The sequence below is a fragment of the Mixophyes fleayi genome, chromosome 9, assembly GCF_038048845.1.
Source record: "Mixophyes fleayi isolate aMixFle1 chromosome 9, aMixFle1.hap1, whole genome shotgun sequence".
In the NCBI taxonomy this organism is placed as follows: Eukaryota; Metazoa; Chordata; class Amphibia; order Anura; family Limnodynastidae; genus Mixophyes; species Mixophyes fleayi.
This window is the reverse complement of record NC_134410.1, coordinates 114,552,856-114,573,189: the sequence shown is the minus strand read 5'-3', so window position 1 is coordinate 114,573,189 and position 20,334 is coordinate 114,552,856. Positions and strand designations below refer to the sequence as shown.

Below are 20,334 nucleotides of genomic sequence, written 5' to 3'. Positions count from 1 at the left end.
CTATAGTTTAAAATGGCTAACAAGAGGTTATGCAGTGGTTGCATGCTCACCTGGTGGTGTGATATGACTGCCTTCAGCAGTAGCTTTTGCAAATAAAGGAGAATGTTTTTGTGCATGCTGGATGTCAGTAAACTTTTTTTTACTAGTCCTTTATAAAGCCAGATAAAAGTGAATGGCATTTTTCCTTTAATAGGTAAAGCGGTCGATTGCGGATAGCATGGATGGATGGAGTAAGTTGGATGCTGTGCGGGATTGATTGAGCTCCCCTGGCCAGTAGCAGTGGGTGGGAAGATCTGGGAGTAGAGGCAGCTGATGCCTGTGGCTCACAGGACACTTGTGCAAGAAGCTGCTGACACCATGGATTTCAATGTGAAGAAGCTGGCCTCAGATGCTGGGGTATTCTTTACCAGGGCTGTGCAGGTGAGAGCCAGGAGGGGATGTCTGGGCTGATGGGGGGGATATGTGGATCTGTGTCCCAGGGATCTGCCCCCTGCACCCCTCCCTTCTGCAGCATTCTCTGAGAGCTGATGCTTGTTATCCCTCCATCTTTGCTGCACTATGTGCATCTCCCATTATACAGACCCACCTGCTGCTATGATGAGCTATCACATCTGACCAGGCTATCAGGGCTGCTAACTAAACACCTATATGCTGTAATATGGAGATTGGCTGCTGCAGAGAATCTTCATTAAATGGCAATAACTGTCCTTTATTATAAGGGAGTTATATAACAGGTGCATGTTACACAGTGGTGGCATTTTTGCATCAGTGCCCCAATGCACCCTAAGTCAGGATTAATGGGTAAATATTTGTGAAGGGATCCTACATCTATCATACTAGAAATGCATCATTGCAAGATAGTGATCAATAGTGTTTGTATGAATATTGTCGTCTCAAACTGTTAGTTATTTGTTGTTACCCTGTATTCCTTTTTTTTACATTTTATATTCCTGATTCATTATCTTTTTTGCTGATTGAGATGTCAAAACTGGAGGTTTGAGGTTCTGGTCAGTCATGTGATTATATGTTGTCTAGTAGGCCGCAAACAGTGAGCAGTGTGTTTATTTATGAACTGTTGGCTAAGGACATACTGAGATATATTAATCGTTAGTGCAAATTTGCCAATCTGCAAAAATGCAAAGCTACCAATCAGATATCTACCCTTATTGTTCAAAGCTAATTAATGTTTGGTTCTGATGGGTTAGTACATGTTGTTGTTTTTTTTTAAATGAATAACCCAATATAGCTGCAGTTCTTCCATTCTGTCATTAAATGTGTTTAGACAGTTGTGATGTTTTATGTATGCAAAAATGAACATATATAAAAGAATCAAATACTACTTTTGACAAATCTATGATAAAGAAGGACCTGACGGTATTTATATAAAATGGAGAAAACATTTGTGAGCCGAGTGGACGTTTGTTGAGTAAACATTGTATGCTCTATACCACTTATAATAGATAACATACTGTCTGGCGGTGAAAGGGTTAACCCGAACCAGTTGCAGCTGCCATGTGACAGTCACAGTCCCCTGAGTCACTGTGTAATAACAATACACTGTTTGGTGAACTGTAGCCACAGGTGAATTCTATACTTTATGGATGTTGTTTAACCATCAAATATAAATATATAATTTTTAATCGGATTGGAAGAAAGAATACTGAAAAAAAATGGTTAAACTCGCTAGGTATGCTGAAGAAACTTGGTTTAAAACCTAAGCCTCTGCCCACTGATGTAGGTTCCTTTTCAATAAGCGCCGTTGCCAAGCAAACTGTTGAGTATATATTTTTTAGTGATACTGATCCCCAAGTCCAGTATTTGGGAACAGCAGACTTTTCCGAGCATACGTGCTTTGAGTTTTTCATCCGCAATAGTGTTTCTGACTTTGTCCGTAAGAAGACAGTGAGGATTTAAAGGGATGCAACTCTCTGTTTCATAAACTTTGCAAACTGAAGTATATAACTGATATCTTTTGTGTGTAATAAGTTGCAAAAACTCATTTTAATTGAAACTGCAACTGCAATCACTGTTACTTTTCACATCAATTTCAATGACTTGTCAGTTTGTATGTACTGTCTCTAATTAGCTTATGGTGTTCTGTAGTATATAATGTTGGTAGTCTACCGCATAGATACCACATATAGATAAGCAGCAACAAGCCCAACAGGTTTGTACGCGTCAGAGCACCTATTCATAATCGGCTATTAATATAGCGCCACTCTCTGCCCATTGGAGCTTACAGTCTAAATTCCCTAACATACACACAGACTAGGGTCAATTTGATAGTAGCCAATTAACCTACTATTATGTTTTTAGAGTGTGGGAGGAAACCGGAGCACCCAGAGGAAACCCACACAAACATAGGGAGAACATACAAACTCCACACAGATAAGTCCATGGTCGGGAATCGAACTTATGACCCCAGTGCTGTGAGGCAGAAGTGCTAACCACTGAGCCACCATGCTGCACTTTTTGCATTCACTCTTAAAAATTGCTAATGTGCGAATGAGCAGGACTTGAAGTAGGTGGGGCTAGAATAAGCCACACTTGCCAGCTTTATAACTCTCTACTCCGGGAGATCCAGGAAGGGAGGACAAGTGGCGAGAACAGGGGCCTGCAGAGCAAACTGGATTTTGTAAGGCTCTTGTCAAACTAATGTGGAAAAACTGGTGTCAGATTCACTTCAATATAAAGCAAAACTCATGAATGGAATTTGTTTCACGATGGCGTCCTTTATAGCACTAGACTCTTTTACCCCAGTAAACGTTACTAAAAACAAGACAATATTTTTTTTTTTTTTTTTTTCAATAGACATTAATCAAGGGCTAACCCTCTGGTTATAATTTTTTTTCTTCCTCTTTAATACTGCAAAATTTTATTTTTCCGTGTAATAGTCTCACAAATCATTGAGGTAGTTTGCACTTTCTTTACAGCGTGGGATAATTTTGGGTGCAATTAGTGCTTTTAGTGAATGGTGAGTCACACATCCTATACTTTCAGTTTTTAGAAGCTTACACCATGGAAAGTGTTGCTGGTATCTTGCAATGCTGGTATTTGTGTTATGGGTCACCGAAGCACAGTCATTCTGCAGTAAACATCTGACTTGGAGGTTATGACGGAGTCTTAAGGGAAAGTTATAGCTCAAATACACGTTGGAGTGACTGACACATCAGCACTATTGTACGTGTATAAAAATAATAGGAATCTGCAAACGCATACTGCTTCTGATCTTCTTAATAGATTTTATTCTGAAAAAAGAAAATCAATCAAAGTATATGTATTGTCCCATAGACAAATTTGCATTGTTAGCCTAAATGTTTTTTTTTTTTGCCCTATAAAAAAAATCCAAAATGGTCTGTCTTAGTCTTTTGCATGGATGTTTCATATGCTCATATTGGCTTCAAACAGCTTTACCCAACAGCTCAGCAGGACTCTCTACAATAGCCCTAAATACATCCGTCCGATGTGTGCTGCTAACTGCATTGTAGCTGGGGCCGTGATGTTGAGTACACAATTTCGCCTGATCCCAGGAAGAGCCACCTAATTCACCACGTCCTATCCGTGATAACAGCCCCATGTGGACTTTGTTAAAACGTATAATGTCCTCATAGCCCATTAGGGATGTGAGACTGAGATCCAGTAACTCAGAGATAAGATGATGGATCTGCAGAATGCAACAATCTTCGCATCGGGTTAATCCCAGACTATGGTCCCGATACGGAAATGAAGCCTTCTGTGATTGTTATTTTACCACCCAGATTTGTTACCCATTGGTAGCCCACCATTACTGACCTCTCCTACTGGTGCTACTTGGATACCAGACACTCATCCACTGTAAGTGACGTGTTGCCCCAGTTGTAATAGTATAATCCAGGGTTTCCCAAACCCAGTCCTCAGGGCTCCCCAACAGTGCAGGTTTTCCATATCTCCTTGCTGGAGCACAGGTGTATTCATTACTGACTGACACATTGTAACAGATCCACAGGTGGTCCTAATTATGTCACATGTGATCCAGAAAACCTGCACTGTTGGGGGAGCCCTGAGGACTGGGTTTGGGAAACCCTGGTATAATCGCTGCCACCACAGGACTCTTTCACCGCCATCTAGAACTTGTTGTTTCTGACTCTTGCGTGTATCTGCTTCAGGTTCCTTCTGACCACTTATTGTGGATCAGGACTACAGGGTAGCAGGTAACATTGAATCGGGTCACTAGGGGCTCTATGGATCAATTGGATGTGGTACAGCTAAACATGCATCGCTGCACACCGAAGCTGAAGAGGCTTCAGCAGGATCCCATAGAAAATGACAGGTAACGCCATCCTGAGATGCCATTACCTGTGTGAGCAATGCAAAGCTTGATGCTTTGCAGAACATCACAGTCCTCATATTAATCTATGGGGACGGCGATGCTGCACGGTATTGGCCTAAACGGAGGAGATTTCTGTGAAATCTCCTCCGTTAGGTATGTAATGCATAACAAACATACATAAAAGATGCTGAAACTACAGCTACTGCTGCTTACAAATATGCTTGATGCATAGAACCCTTTGTTTAACACGAGACAGCCAGAAGATGGGTTATACTATAACTACAGTGTTGGCTAACCTGTGACACTCCAGATGTCGTGACACTACAAGTCCCAGCATGCTTTGCCAATATATAGCAGCTTATTGCTGGAAGGGTATGCTGGGACTTGTAGTTTCACAAAACCTGGAGTGTCATAGGTTAGCCAACACTGGGTTATAGTGTTAGCTGTTATCTGTAGGTCACAGAAATAGAGCAGGATCTTTAAGAATAATCATGTTTATCGGTTCATCAATCGAGTTTTCAACACTTCTACGTTTTCACTAACACAGCGCTGCTACTATAACAGATATAAGTTTTCCTGAAGTGCATACGGACCGGGGGAAGGGGCACATGACCACCCCTGTATTTAAGGACCTACTGTCACACATCTGAGTGAAACCCATCTCAACCTCAACACCTTACAGATCCCAGAGATGTATCGTTACTCCTGCATTACTCCCACATAAAGGAAAAGGTCCTAAGCGTAGAGCTGCAGTCAAAAGATTCCTGTGGACCCGACCGCTGCGAGACATCCAGCTGTTCCTTGATCTTAATGCAGCTTCCCTCGCTATACCGATAAGCTTCACTGAAGCTATGTCAGCCAGATGTTCTTAATAGCCTTGCCCGAAGCAGGGATGGAGGCAATCGCTCATTGTAACCTTCTGTTGCACCAACACATCAGGAATAGGTCCACCTGCTGCTGTGGGTAGAGGGGTCAGAGGCAGGTTGGATGGCTTAGGACCACGCACACTGCTGCTAGCTGTAGTCACAGGAGAGGTGCCTGCCATAGGCATCTCAACCAGGCCTGTGACTTCCACTCTCATGGTCTGCTTCTGCTTTTCCCAGTTTGCTTCCCTTCTCCCCTCTCCCGTACCCTCAGCAGGCTCATCAGTGGTGAATATTTTGTTATCTTTATGGTGGTGTTAAGGGAAATAATTCTTTCAATTGTTAAATTAAGTTGGAAGTTTTATTTTATTTCACATCAATGTGGACATTTCTGTTGGAAAAACACATATTTCTATACATTTCGGCAATCTGCTCTTTCGTAGGCTGTGTGACCAGTGGAGGGCTGGCAAATTCTCGCCTGGGGGGCAAGACTCGATTTAGCAGCCCCTGCCCCCCAGTCCCGCCTGCCCCTGTGGGTGACCTTTGCTCTCCATTATAATTTGTTAAAAGCTTTTCTCTATATGGCTATATCAGTTACACAATCTTTACATCTAATCCTCATTGGTTATTTCCTGATAAGGAATAACACATGCTCAGTACTTCTGTTCGTTTAAATGCCGGTGTCTTTGTGAATCGCACATGCACAACACCCCTGAAGCAATAATTGGGAAATCCGTTGAGGTCTGTTCAGTTATCACAAAACACGTTTGTCTGAGGCCAGTTCAATTGTTAACCTTCTTAAAGGATTAGTATTAGACACATGTTTTCTAGCTGTGATACAAATATAATTAACTTCTTAATTTATATAATATTAACTATAAGCCATCCATATTGTGTTGATGAGGTTGTCTTCCTCATCAGTGGTCTAGGCTCTACTCACACCCCTGGACATGCTGGGACCTGTAGTGCACCAGGGACATATTGCTTTTATACGCTATAAAATTATTATTACTCACCACCCAGGGGTGTGGGATAAGCCATTTTTTTTTTCTTAACAAGTATTGGCGTTTTAATTCTACTATGTTGACATTTTGACTGTCAACTTTACAACCCTGTACCAAGTTTACATGTCGAACTTTTAACTGTGTAGACGTTTTAAATATGTAGATATTCTGACTGTCGACTTTTCATACCCAGTCCCTACTAGCAGAACGCTGAGATAGTTTCTCTCCAAGAGATAGACCTTCTTGGAAAAACACCTCCACTGCATCGTCAATCCATAATTTTTCCACTATCTAATCAAGAGGGGTGAGGGTGAAAGGAATAAACCTTTCTGTGACAGATGGCTAACACAGTGGGGCTTATTCAGTTAGTTCCTCCTCACCTCTATGGGGGAGGGGGGCGAAGTGAAATCCGCAATGTTGCATCTTTGTGGAGTGCCTTGGCGACCGTTCCAGGGACACTCCGCGGCTAATTGAATGTGCCTCTATATCATACTTACCCACTTTGGAAGGCAGCTGTCCGGGAGAGGGTCCGTCGAAGCGGCGTGGCCACGCGTGGTGCACCGTTAGGCTCCACCCCCTGTCAATCTTATGTAATTTTGGCCAATCGCAGCAGGGGGTGGGGCCATGATGGCACATTTAGCCACGCCCCCTCCCATCTTCTACAATGGGAACAGCTGGATCCGGGATTTTTGCCTGCTCTCTCGGGAGTCCGGGAGAACTCACAAATATTCGGGAGTCTCCCGGACATTCCGGGAGAGTAGGCAACTATGCTCTATATGTCATTTATAAATATTGATTAATCAATATTAAAATGTTTTTATGAGACCACATCAACGTGCACCTGTAAGTTACATGTAAGATAGGCAGCTGTTTTGTGGGCTGTACCAGTATTCATGAGAATACAGCCTATCCATTTGGTTTGCCTGGGACACGTAGACTCTGTGTTTTCATGCCTCATTAGTCCTAAATATATGACAGTGGACTTTAACGGGACTATAATCCTATATTATTCTATATGTAAGCATTGATGTATAAACATATTCTTGTTCTCGGCAGTTACCTAGTTTATATAAACATGGTAATAATAGGGCTGAAAGAGCTCAACATTTATTTTAGGTACCGTTCTTTCACTTCCCCAAGTCCATTTATCGTTTCCAGGAGCTCTGCTCTCAATCTTATTGAATTGAAGTGAGAATACAGTATATTACACCCATGGCTCAAGACCATACGTGCCGACTTTTCCCCATTGTCTTCAGGGAGATCTCGGGGGAGGTGGGCATGCGGGGGCAGTGCTAGATTAACGGCATCATTTTGGCACCGCCCCCTAAGCGGTTGTCACAATTTTGACTAATTACAGCGGGGGTGGGGCTAAGATGAAGCAATATTTGCATCATCAAACCCAACCCCTACCACTTATCTATTGCAGGGACGAGAACCGGGAGGTTGCCCTGCTTTCCCGGGAGCCCAGGAGGTCTCCCAAAAATGCGTGAGTCTCCCGGACATTCTAGGAGAGTAGGCAACTATGCGTTAAAGAAAAGCAGCTAATGAATCTCTAGAGACTGAAGTGTCTTTTACAATTCTGTCTCCATTACTGAATTAATTTTGTCTTACCTGTCAGTCTTTGATTAAATCTTGGTCTCCATGAAAATGGCCACCTCCATAGGCATCAATACTTGGACAAAGGACACAATTTCTGAACAGTGTCATCATGCCACAGATGGCAAAGCCAACCACATCTTGTACTGGCTCAGCATCAGGGAGAATGCCAGACTCTTCAGGGAGTGAGGGAGATCACCCCTATTTCAGGGAGTCTCCCTGACATTCAGGGAGAGTTGGCAAGTATGCTCAAGACAAGGGATATATACCATAATTTGGGATGTAGTATGGCTGTTAGAGGCGTGGCCAGGTCGGTTCATAAGAGGAAGCAAAAAGGCAGTGGGTGATGCGCTAATTTTGCTGGTTCCCTGCAGAGAGACTTTAAAATCTATAGATCGCAATGCTGCAGGCAACATCTAAATTAATGCAACGCAAATGTATGTCATAAAGTGTGTGTGTGTGTGTGTGTGTGTGTGTGTGTGTACAGGTCCGTGCACCTGCATCATTTTTTGATTTACAGCATTAAAGAGGCTTTAAGAACATGTGTTAAACACTTTAACTCTCCAGCTGATAGTTCTATTTGTGACCACTGCCCACAGCATGTTGTTCAGGAGCAGTTCCAAGTTTTCTTGTTGCTGAAATTCCTGCTATGTGGTACAAATCTCTGTAATCTCTACATTCTGGCTTCTGTTGCCAGCGTAGAGAAGGAGACTGCTGTGTTATCCAGTGCTCGCAGTGGGTGGATAAGCCTGTTGGCTGGGAAAGTTTACAGAGGTTTTTTTTTTTTTGTATGCTGGTTTTAGAGCCAGTCCAATATCTTCATACGGAGAGGTGCACAACCTGTGGGCCTCAGAATCTGCTTTTTGGGGTCCCCTGGTTAACAGATATCCAATACATTCAATTGGGAACCTTACATTTTGGGGTTCAGTGACACACAGGAACACACTCCAGCTAAGAGAAGGTTAAGTATCGCTGTATATATATATATATATATATATATATATATATATATATATATATATATATATATATATATTACTCCATATACCTGATATGCATTGGTACTCTAGAATACCTGCGGACCTGACAGCTTTTCACAATGTGGTAACATTCTGTTCTGCTTTTCCCACTTATTTTCAAATTCATCATTTATTTATATAGCGCCACTAATTCCGCAGCGCTGTACAGAGAACTCGCTCACATCAGTCCCTGCCCCATTGGAGCTTACAGTCTAAATTCCCTAATATAGACACACAAATTGCAAATAACATGGATTGTATTAGTTAACTTTAAAAAAAAAAAATGCTTCTAAATTCAGTTAAGTAGGCCAGTTTATTCCTTGTGATACATACATTTCCTACTTCTTGAATTAGACTGTGATGTCCACCTTTTCCCACACCAAAACTATCATTATATCATACGGGTTAAGATCCCGTGTGATACCATAACACTGTCATTTGTTCTTTTAATATAGCAAAAAACAGATACTGAGGGACGTATCAACAGAACAAGCGTAGTAGTACTGTGAAAATGTCTGAACAGAGAGTGAAAATGTCTCCAATCAAACATAATAAAGAGAATTGGTACTATGTAGTTGATTATACATACATCACAAGAACAGTTACTGGGAATTACACACCGGGATAGTGGTATGGTGTAAATTAATTTGTGATGTTTGTTGCCAATAGAGAGGTTAAGATATTAAACTTGAATTCAGGTGATTGATAGATAATATGGAGAGATGAGGTCTACACACACGCAGTTTACACACAATCACGGTACACTGCGATATTGGACAGCCGGATATCGAGTTGACGTCCGGCTTCACCTCGCGGCCAGTTGAACCTGCCCCATTGAGTGGCAGAAATTTAAGGAATGTATTTGTATGAAAATATGTAACAATTATCCAGTAATAAAAATATTTGTGGGCAATAACAGTAAAGATGTTACTATCCTATTATACACTTATAATGATACTAATAATCTTGAGCACATTGCTTAAAAAAACCCCCAAAAAAACAATAGAGTGTTTATTATTGTGGGACTTAGGACCAGTACTGAGTAACAGAGGCCCCTATCAAACAGGCACTTCACTGGTTTTCAGCACCCACCCAAAATTCAGAGTTGTTATAAGTTCTTTGAAGTGACCACTAGAAACCTTAGCCCCTATGAATAATAGATGTTTGGCCCTTCTGGGTGGCTGTGCGTTGGAGCTGCTGGTGTACTTCTGAGACAGACTTGCATAATTTATCTGTACGGCAGCAGGAAAGCCGGTTAAATCCTGACTGCATGAACAGACAGGGAAACGATTATTCTGTCTGTGGTTGGCACCTCGCTAGTAGGGATCTGTACCAGTTATTTTCCTGGTAGGCTTGTAAGGATCTGCTAATTCTTTATAAAAGCCCGACCCGAACCAGCGTGCCGTCATGTAGTACAGTAATGCTCTATATTCCTTTCCTCTACATTACACAAATAAAACAATCTCATGGCCATTTAAAATGCTTTTATCCTCTCTCTGACAAGACAGCTAGTATTGATGGCCTGGATTTATAAATCTGCATTTGATTAACATCCCCTTGCCTGTATTGATCCACTGAAATGCATTAACTGTTTATTGCCTGCTTATGACTTATGTGAAGTAGCGTTATAAAAAAGCACAGGTTATGATTTCAAAAACGATATATTCTTAATTGTATACTTGAAGGACAGCTATTTGCAAAATTTATTTTAATGTGCAGTTTAAAATGAATAGCAATTTTTATTACAACCACACCCGATAGTTTTAAATATTTTTTCTCTTTTTATGAGATTTATTATAGTATTATGATCTTGCATGGAAAGGTTTTAGTGACAGGCCAGACCTCTATGTACACATAGGCAGTAAAAATGTACAATGCTGTATAGTAAGCGGGGAGAAACATTACGAGATAACATGGGAATGAGCCTAGGCTCGCTGTAGGCAGCCATTGTGTGAGTTATTCCTGACAACAGATCACCAGGAGCCAGGGACATTTTGGTTGCTATGTAAAGACATACATAGCAACCATCATACATTTTAGTTCCTATGAAACACCATCCAAGTATTGGGAAATATGAGTGGAGGGAAATAAAGGTTATGTAGTGCGAATATATAAGGGGGGGGATCTTCACTGTCAGTAATACCTAGTTATTCTACAAGTTTTAACACCTCACAATTTACAATAGGGGAAATGGTTGGTGACTAAGTGGTTAGCACTTCTGCCTCACAGCGCTGGGGTCATGAGTTCAATTCCCGACCATGGCCTCATCTGTGTGGAGTTTGTATGTTCTCCCTGTGTTTGCGTGGGTTTCCTCCGGGTGCTCCGGTTTCCTCCCACACTCCAAAAACATACTGGTAGGTTAATTGGCTGCTATTGAATTGACCCTAGTCTCTCTCTGTCTGTTTGTATGTTAGGGAATTTAGACTGTAAGCTCCAGTTGGGCAAGGACTGATGTGAATGAGTTCTCTGTACAGCGCTGCGGAATCAGTGGCGCTATATAAATAAATGATGATGGTTGTAAGCTGAACAGCCCAATTGCTCCCATATAACTGTTATTTGGTGTATTACAAGAACTAGCTTGAATGCTCAGTCTTCCTGTCTCCAACATATTAGCATCCACGTACATGGCTTGCTTTATAATGATGTTTTATTTCGGGATTGATCACAAACTCTGCAATATGTAAATGCAGCTTGATACAAGCAAAATTTCATTTAAATTCCACTCTGGTGAAGAATTTTTAATTTCCTGCCACACAGAATAAATACATTTACGTATATATGTTGAAGGCAATCTGATTTAGGAGCTAGACAATAAAATTATAATCGGACCGTTGGACATAGCAGACCCTTTCATGGCTGGTTGGGGCCGTAGATTTTAATACTCTTATTTTATAGGGATCACAGTGTTCTTATTTACTATTAACATTTATTAATGTAGCGCCAGCATACTCTGCAGCTCTTTACAATTGGGAACAAACACACAAATTAAACAAGACTGGCAGACAAAGAGGTAAGAGAGCCAGCTTACAACTGTACAATGGTGGTTTGATACGTGAGGTTAAGAGCTACCTAGTACATAATGTTTTCTGGGGGGGTCCACAAATCTTATACAGCTTTTGTTGACTCGCGGTGAGTTAATCCAGTCTTCAGAACCCACCTATTCATTTTAGAATTAATTGCAAAGTCAAGATGATGATCTGTAGATGACAAGTGTGTCGCTTTCAGTTTACAGAGGAGAAATTGGGCCAAGCGGAGAAGACTGAGTTAGATGCTCACTTTGAGAACCTCTTGTCAAGAGCCGACAGTACCAAGAACTGGACCGAGAAAATTCTACGTCAGACGGAGGTCCTATTGCAGCCCAATCCCAGTGAGTAGATTTGAAGGAAGCAGCGTTACATCTACATGCAGAGAGGCAGGAAACCTCTTTACCAATCGCTGTCTCATTATCTATTCCGTAGGCGCTCGAGTAGAAGAGTTTTTATATGAGAAGTTGGACAGAAAGGTCCCCTCTCGAGTGACTAATGGAGAATTATTGGGTCAGTACATGACTGAAGCAGCCAATGACTTTGGGCCAAGCTCCCCCTATGGTGAGTAATGTGAGATCTCTGCAGGAGGGTGTCATAAACTAGCTCTGTGTACTGAAATAGTGTAAGATTAGTGAGATAACACTGCTATGAGTTATGGATTATTTGTCTGTAAATTATAGAAAATAATAATCGGTGAAGAGAAAGTAAGAATAATTCAGACCTTACCAGTGGGAACACAATTATGTAGTGCATGGGCATATGGAAACTTTGCTTGCCTAAATCGAAGGGCTGCTGTCACTATGTGTAGGTATAAGGTCTATTTAGATCTGTTTGGATCATTTTGATAGGATATATACTGTAGAATATATTTATATTTATTCCATTTAGGATTCAGACTTCCAGTAGAATGTGGCAGAACACTCCTCACCATTGTATGACTTTCATGCTGTCAAGCCAACATACATTTTTATCTTTTGGCTCGAAAAAGAATGAAAGTGTTTCTGGGTCCTATATTGATACGACAGGGTCCACCTTGTTAGTTTGTGTTTTATGCCCACGTGGAGAGAAACCTGCGTTTGTGTCCAAATATATGCAGAGGTCCATATGCATATTCAGCATTTGCTACATTCCATTGTTTTACACTATTTGGCCCTTTAAAACATCGTTTTTATATGTATTAACGAAGTGGTAGTGAAGCGTTAAAGAGCAATTAAAGCCGCTACTTCGCTATAACATTTACCAAATGCTGTATAGCACTGAGCAGAATAATATACATGGTAATGTGATGTGTTTATGCTTCATTAAATATGTCCATCGTACTCCAGCTGATGCCAGGGGGTGTAGGTGCTTCCCTCTCTGAGCCAGAAGGGTGTGAGTAACAGCCAGAAGGGTGTGAGTAGCTTGCTTTGCAGAAATGCATTGTGTGGAATATTGGTTTTATATAGCAGTGTCTCAGCAGCTTAACTGACCACAATTTCAGCTTTTTGACCTGTATCAGATTCCATTAGGACAATGCCCTAAAGTCCAACTGTCTGTAGTGGAGTAGGGAGATAATACTTAACTCTGAGCAAGGTATTTTACACTTCTGGTAGATATAGGAGACTGCAATTTTTTGGGGTTCAGTGGTCATGTATAAACATTGCTTGCTGCTGATGTGCTCTGGCTATCAGCACCACGGAACTGTCCACGGGAACAAGTTTGAAGTTCCACTTCTACACCCTTTATGTTTGTCCTAGATAATTGATGTCTCTGTTCCTGCATTGAGCAGTTGCTGAGCAGACTTATTGCAAGCACAGATGGAAAATAATTTCCCCTTATTCATTCCACACCGTACATACATGAAGCACATTTCCCAGATGTCCTGCCTGTTCCATCTCACTTGTTGCCAATTCAGTTTCTGGCTTTCAGTCTCTGGCTGATGCGAATGATGAGGCTGTGATTGTAGCCTGTGGGCAGGCTATGTCCTTGCCTTAATTGTATTCTGCTCTGTCTGTGCGCTCGGCTGGCCTCTAATCTGATTCTCTGTACAGCGAAGCAGCGACGTCTCCCCTATCCGACGCATTTAATTTTATAACGCTCCTTCTTTGTTCCCAGGACAAACACTCATCAAGGTTGGAGAGACTCAGAAGCGTTTAGGGGTTGCAGAACGAGACTTCATCCACTCTTCCTCCATCAACTTCCTGACCCCTCTGCGCAATTTTCTGGAAGGCGATTGGAGAACTATTTCTGTAAGTTAATTCATCATTAGAGCAGAGATACACAAGTCTTAGTATGCCCTGTCTACCGATTTAGTTTTCTGGATTTGTAGGTTCAGTTCAACAGTGCTTCAATGGTCCGCTAACCACTAACGTTGTATCTATTGAACGGTCAGTGTGTTTATATTCATAAGTACCTGATCGGAACGTTCCACTTGTCTGACTTTATAATATATAATTGCACACGTGTGAGTAAGTTTTATATATTTAGCATATTGCCAGCCAGAAATAGTAAAGTCTGTCTCTCTCTAAAGCTGACTTGCATATATCGGGCAGTATACCCCAACCATAGTTGTCCTACATGGTAAATACAGCCTTGTAGTTACAAGCATGGTGGAGGAAGTAATATTTCACGATGCTTCGGTTCATTACAAAGTCTTCATATCCGAATATCTTTTTCTATCTTGCAGAAGGAGAGGAGAATCTTGCAGAACCGCCGCTTAGATCTTGACGCCTGCAAAGCGCGACTGAAAAAGGCGAAAGCGGCAGAGGCCAAAGCCGCGGTAATGTCCCAGATCATACCGCTATGTGGGGGTGTGCATGTGTATTCAGAGCCTGCATTGGGCACATTTCTGTAGCCATTAACCTCTCCCTATTAATATGTCCCCACATAAACCATCCCTCTCACGTCAGTAGAGTTATGGGGTTGAGGGACTGCTGGTAAACCAGAACGAGGAGAATTTAGCGACCATCCTTCCATCTTCACCAGCACCAAGCCATCTCTATATTTTTCAGAGTAATTATAAATAGCAGAAAGGTTCATGTATTTGGGAGGGGAGGGGACGGGGGGAAGGGGGTACCTACATCATCATCATCATCTCCATCCTAAAACGACTTGTTTGGGGTGTCTGTGTTTTTTGGCTGCTATTTACCTCTTCCCTGTGTTTTGGTTTTCTTCGACGCTCACTAACCTTGTGGTGTTTGTTTTCTGTTTTGTTTTTGTTTGTAATTTGCTCAGTTCGAGGGGGATGTGAGTATTTGTCGCTGAGGTCATTGCCGTGACGATTCCGTTTTCTCTTTTTTGCATATTTTATTTTTTTTTGTTCATCTGAAAACTTTATTTGCCACTGTCTCTGTAACTGACCGAGCCGGGGGTGTCTGTAGCACCCTCCACAGCAGGGAGCATTACAGGGTATGTAGAATTGGAGATTCCTTAGTAAGAGATAGGACAAGCTCTATCGGATAGCAGTTCTCGTCTTATTTTACTATGGGCCTCAACTTAATGACCTGAGATATCATAAGTTAATTGGTCAACCATTCTAGTCCTGTATACTGCACTGTTGTAATATAGAGATACAATATACATTTAATGAAGAATACCTGGTTAAAATAAGTGCAAGACAGGGAAACCTTGCCGAGATATCTTAATATTCTCTAAAATGCAATAAAAAGAACATATTTTGCCCAACATCATCCACTCCTCCAATCTCTTCCTACTTTCCTGGCTAGCATGGAGGCCTGGCCACTTGCCATGTAGTGTGGGAGGTCTGAGCAGCTCCAATATTATTTGAGAACAGAGAACCAATGTTTTTAATAAGAGGGTGAGAGGTTAAGGGAAACACACACCTGTCTAGCATTTTGTGCAGCTATCTGTGCAAATACAAATGTGGTCCTCAGGCGATTAGATTCTCCAGCATGTGCTGCTTTGATCAGGTGATGGATGACAGGTGCTTGGATTCCCCCCAGGCTAAGAGGTATTGTAATAAAAAATGTATGCAGTACCTCTTTTGACCAGGTGGAAATTCACAGCCCTTCCATCCAAACTATAGTTTAAATAGCTTGTATTCTGTATTCCTTTTTATATGGTATGCACTATAAAATGAAGATGTCAATCTCTGATATTATACAATGCACACCTCAACCTTTGGTGGGTACAGTGCAGTGCAGACTTCCCCCCTCTTACACCCACCCCCTCCCAATATGGGTACTTGCCACTGGTCTTTGACTCTGTGCACTTGTATCTAGGGGAAGTGTTGGGGCTTGTCACAACATTAAGCATAGAGATAGTGCTGTCTGACACTTGTACAGTGCTGGTCACCAGGTAAGAGGGTCAGAAGCTGGTTCTCCACTGGCTCCTGCATTTCCCCAAGCAATGAGCCTACCTCTGCTTTAGGGGGGTACAGAGTCTATGATGGAAGGCTCTGTACTTCCTCTCTACTGACCTTAATGCAGAGATGGTAGGAGAAATTTGATTGTCGCCCATAGTGATGAAATGCAGACAATTGGGGGTTGAAAGTGTCCTAATATTTTATTAATAATAATTTTGGATTAAATGCACTTATTACACAGTGGAAGCAGCCATTTTGGTGTGAGATGAGGCAATATTCAGGAGAATGCAGTCTGCCTCCTATTGGCTCGGCCTGCCTAGCTCCTATTGGCTCGGCCTGCCTAGCTCCTATTGGCTCGGCCTGCCTAGCTCCTATTGGCTCGGCCTGCCTAGCTCCATTATATAATAATTAAATATTTATGTTCTTAATATAATTAGACTAAATAAAAACCCTTACAAGAGGTAAAGTTTTATAAAAGCTTATTTGTAGCTCCAGCTCGCTATGAAGAGTTGCTGTGTAACCCCATTCTATCTTAGTCCTGTGTCCCAGAACCGTACCAGAAGTTATGTCACAGAGAATAGATGAAGCTTCTCAGCCCACAGAAGGGGAGTCCAGGAATACAAGAAACCCTGCAGGGGAGGGGGGTGTCCACCCTATGCGTTATGTTCGCAAACCTCATCGGCCTTGTGGCATCCCATACTGACGGATGCAAGTATATAGTGCCCAAGTTTCCACAATTGAATTGGTGTTAGGTACTACCCCATGCTGATGTTTTGGGTGAAATGTCTTTAGATCGCAGGGAGGCAGATGGATGATGCCACAGTTTTTTTGGGGTGGAAACTGACCTGTCGAAGACTGCCCATAGTTAGGTTGGGTAGTACGACATGAAATAATATAACCAGCATACGTATGGACACTGATGTTTTAAGATGACCAATCAGAGTTATAAGTGTTGTATATTCTCCAAACCAAAAAATAAAATAATCTATAATAATCTATACCCCGTATATACGAACAAGCACAGACATGACATTAAGAGTCCACACCTGACCAATAAAGAGCCTGTGGGAGGAGTGTTGCTATGGTGATCTGTGTTATGCTAATAAAGTCGGCGTTTACAAAGCGACTGATTTAACATAGTAATGGAGCTAAGAGGCTAATGATCATTGATGTGGAACCCACTCCTCCTTAATTGTTATATAAAGTATACACACCTCCCTAAATCATACAATGGCTGCTTCCACTGTGTGTCGGTAAGAGGCTCTAAACTTTCTCCCAAATGCGAGTACGTATGACAGTGTCTGAATCTTATGGAGCAGGCCTGCACGTTTAATTATGCATTTACCTGGAGCTGATGGTCATCATTACAATGTTGTCCCTCTCCATAATATCTCTAACAATGGCTAGAACTTGCTAATGGCTCCAACGAAGTGGCTGTATACTGCTTTTCAGCTAGTGTTCAGGACAGCTAGAGAGGGCTAAATTGTTGGTCCAACCCTTTTAGAAAAGACTTTTCTGACACTTTAAATGGCCGCACTGGGATCCACACCTCCTGCCGGCTGTATCGTTTCAATGTTTCCGTTTCTGCGCCTCTTCCGCTCTCTGCATGCCGCTGGCCTTCCTGCACTGGGCTTTGTAACGCTGCATTGCAACTAATTAATCGGACAGAAAACCTTTTATATGAAAGGCGATACCTGTGGTGCATCCCAGTGTGTGCAGCGTGAGAGATTAATGGTGGCTTTTAGAGTGGTGACATCTAGAAATGTGATTCTTTTTTTCTATACAATTACAGACCTGTGTTCTTGTGCAGTGATATTGGGGCTTATTTAATAAACTAGTGCTTTGTGCTGAATGTAACCCATCAGATGTTTAGTTTTCTACCTTGCACTTGAACAAAGACAGCTAATGTTTCAGCACCTGGCACCATTTTATTAAATAAACTTGCGTCTTTCATTAAATCCCCATTGTAAAGCATAACCCTCGTCTTAACACAAACCATTTTGTGGATAGAAACAATATTTGTGAGAATGCAGCCTATCCATACATCAGGAACCAGTAACATCACTGAGAATGCAGCCTATCCATTCACTAGAAGCCAGTGACATCACTGAGAATACAGCCTATCCCTTCACTAGAAGCCAGTGACATCACTGAGAATGCAGCCTATCCATTCACTAGTAACTGGTGACATCACTGAGAATGCAGCCTATCCATACATCAGGAACCAGTAACATCACTGAGAATGTAGCCTATCCATTCACTAGAAGCCAGTGACATCACTGAGAATGCAACCTATCCATTCACTAGAAGCCAGTAACGTCACAGAGAATGTAGTCTGACAATTCGGAACCTATGACATCACTGATGCACAGTTTGGCATAAATGGTTCCTAGTGAATTAGCAACATACAGCGTTCTCATGAATATTGGTTAAACCACAAAACGGCTGCCTCCAATGTGTATAGGTGACGGTTACACATTAAAATGAATTGTCATTTGCATGCCACAACCTACAGAGTTTAATTTATCTTTAAACAATACTTATAACATAAATATACATCCTGCGGCTGAGTCAACACAATGACAATTAACTTAAAAGGATTCTTATTGTCTTAGGCTGATTTAGAGACGGGGTCTAGGATCTACTTTTAGGCCTGGTTCCTATTTTGTCAATTGCTCTCTGCCCCTTTTTGCCATCCATGTGTTTGTTTGTTTGTTTTTTAGTTTTCTTTTTAGTTTTGTGTGCTTCTGTTTTTCGTTTTCTCATTCAAGTTTTCCCTGCATGACATGAGCTCTGTTCCCCGCAGGCTTTGCCTGATTTTCAGGAGACCCGACCTCGTAATTACGTACTGTCGGCCAGTGCGTCAGCGGTAAGATCAATCTACCCCCTACTCCCTCCTTCGGCCCTCGTCAGTTCCCTTTCAGCTCCTCAGGATTGAAAGGCTAGGTTGGTCACAGCATAAGCAAAAGCCAAAATCCTAGCTACACTATTAAATTGGACAGCTTAGCGTCCTGCCCTGCAGGATGACACCGTTAACACGGTGTGTGTGTTTGTCTTTAACATTTATTAAAAACCTATATAGTGATCTTGTGATTTAACTATAGATACCCGATGAGAGCTTAAATGAAGATTAAAAAATAAAATGAATAGTAAGACGTAATGGATCCATGTATAGACCACTGAACACACTTTTAGTATAGTCATACAGCCGGCATTTCCATAGTAACATAACTTTTTACTAATCAACTTATTTTTTTTCAATTTAATTGTAATTACATACTCTGAAGCTTCTGAATGGACAACAGCAGAGGAATGTATTTACTTTGTATGTTCAGTTAACAAGACTCTGCTGTTCTGTATTATGATCAGTAGTAACACCTAAACCTCACTAGATGGCTTGTTGATTATAGCTCTCTATGCTACTAGAACGAGGGTTAATTTGCTCTTGTGAATTGTGTTTTGACCAATTTGGTGTAATAAGATGAGGCAGTACATGTTTCTTTAGTTTGCAGAGGTAGCACTAGTAGCTGTATTGTGTATTAGGTGTATATATAATACATTTGAACCAATGGTACCTATACATTGACGGAAGCTGGGTCTATATATGAAATCTGGCCACAAACTTGTGTAGCAGATTCAGATTGATCGTATGTTGCCCAATTAGTCCATCAGTCCGACCGTATATTCTGACCGTTCCAATTGTCATCTGAAATATCCTGATCAGCATCTGTGATTAGGGCCCTTACAGGACACGTATTGAGGCCTTTTAGGCTGGCGCAGTGGCATGATGTATGGGGACATTAAGGAACAGTTGTTACCAGATTAGCTTGTGTGACTATGTCTTGTTGTTTTGTTTTATTAGTTTGACTAGTAGTTGAGTTGGGATGATTTTAGGTTACAGATAGGCTGTTGGTCTCATGTATTTATGTGTTAGAGTCTGACATACCATTTGGCGTCCTGAAGTCACCTCCTTTCCCACTTCACACACTCTTACCACTAACTTCCATCTGCTGGTATCTTAAGTCCTTATGGGGAGGGCAGACATTGTATACAGACTTTTTGGAGGTGTAGCGGTTTTTGGTTGAAGTGCTGTGCATGTGGCTGGCAAGCCAAGTAATTTATAGACCCATTCCTATGAGGTCTTTAAAGGCACCTCAGAAATGTTTTTTTTTATTTTTGCCTAGTGCAAAGGAGTGTGTGTGTGGAAGACTGTG

General features: G+C 41.6%; 1 protein-coding gene across 10 annotated transcripts in view; it reads left to right on the top strand.

Moving 5' to 3' along the window:
• Positions 1-256: 256 nt before the first annotated feature.
• Positions 257-20,334, top strand: part of SH3GLB2 (SH3 domain containing GRB2 like, endophilin B2) — a 30,083-nt gene continuing 10,005 nt past the window's right edge. For 4 of the 10 annotated variants that reach the window (XM_075185069.1, XM_075185068.1, XM_075185065.1 and 1 more), the window contains exons 1-5: positions 258-420; positions 12,017-12,158; positions 12,250-12,378; positions 13,912-14,045; positions 14,483-14,575. In XM_075185069.1, the coding sequence (XP_075041170.1) occupies positions 313-420; positions 12,017-12,158; positions 12,250-12,378; positions 13,912-14,045; positions 14,483-14,575 (606 nt within the window). In that variant the 5' untranslated portion in view covers positions 258-312. Of the gene's footprint in view, positions 421-12,016; positions 12,159-12,249; positions 12,379-13,911; positions 14,046-14,482; positions 14,576-15,030; positions 15,043-18,926; positions 18,990-20,334 lie in introns of all 10 variants that reach the window. The other 6 variants (XM_075185063.1, XM_075185062.1, XM_075185059.1 and 3 more) reach the window with 3 other exon arrangements.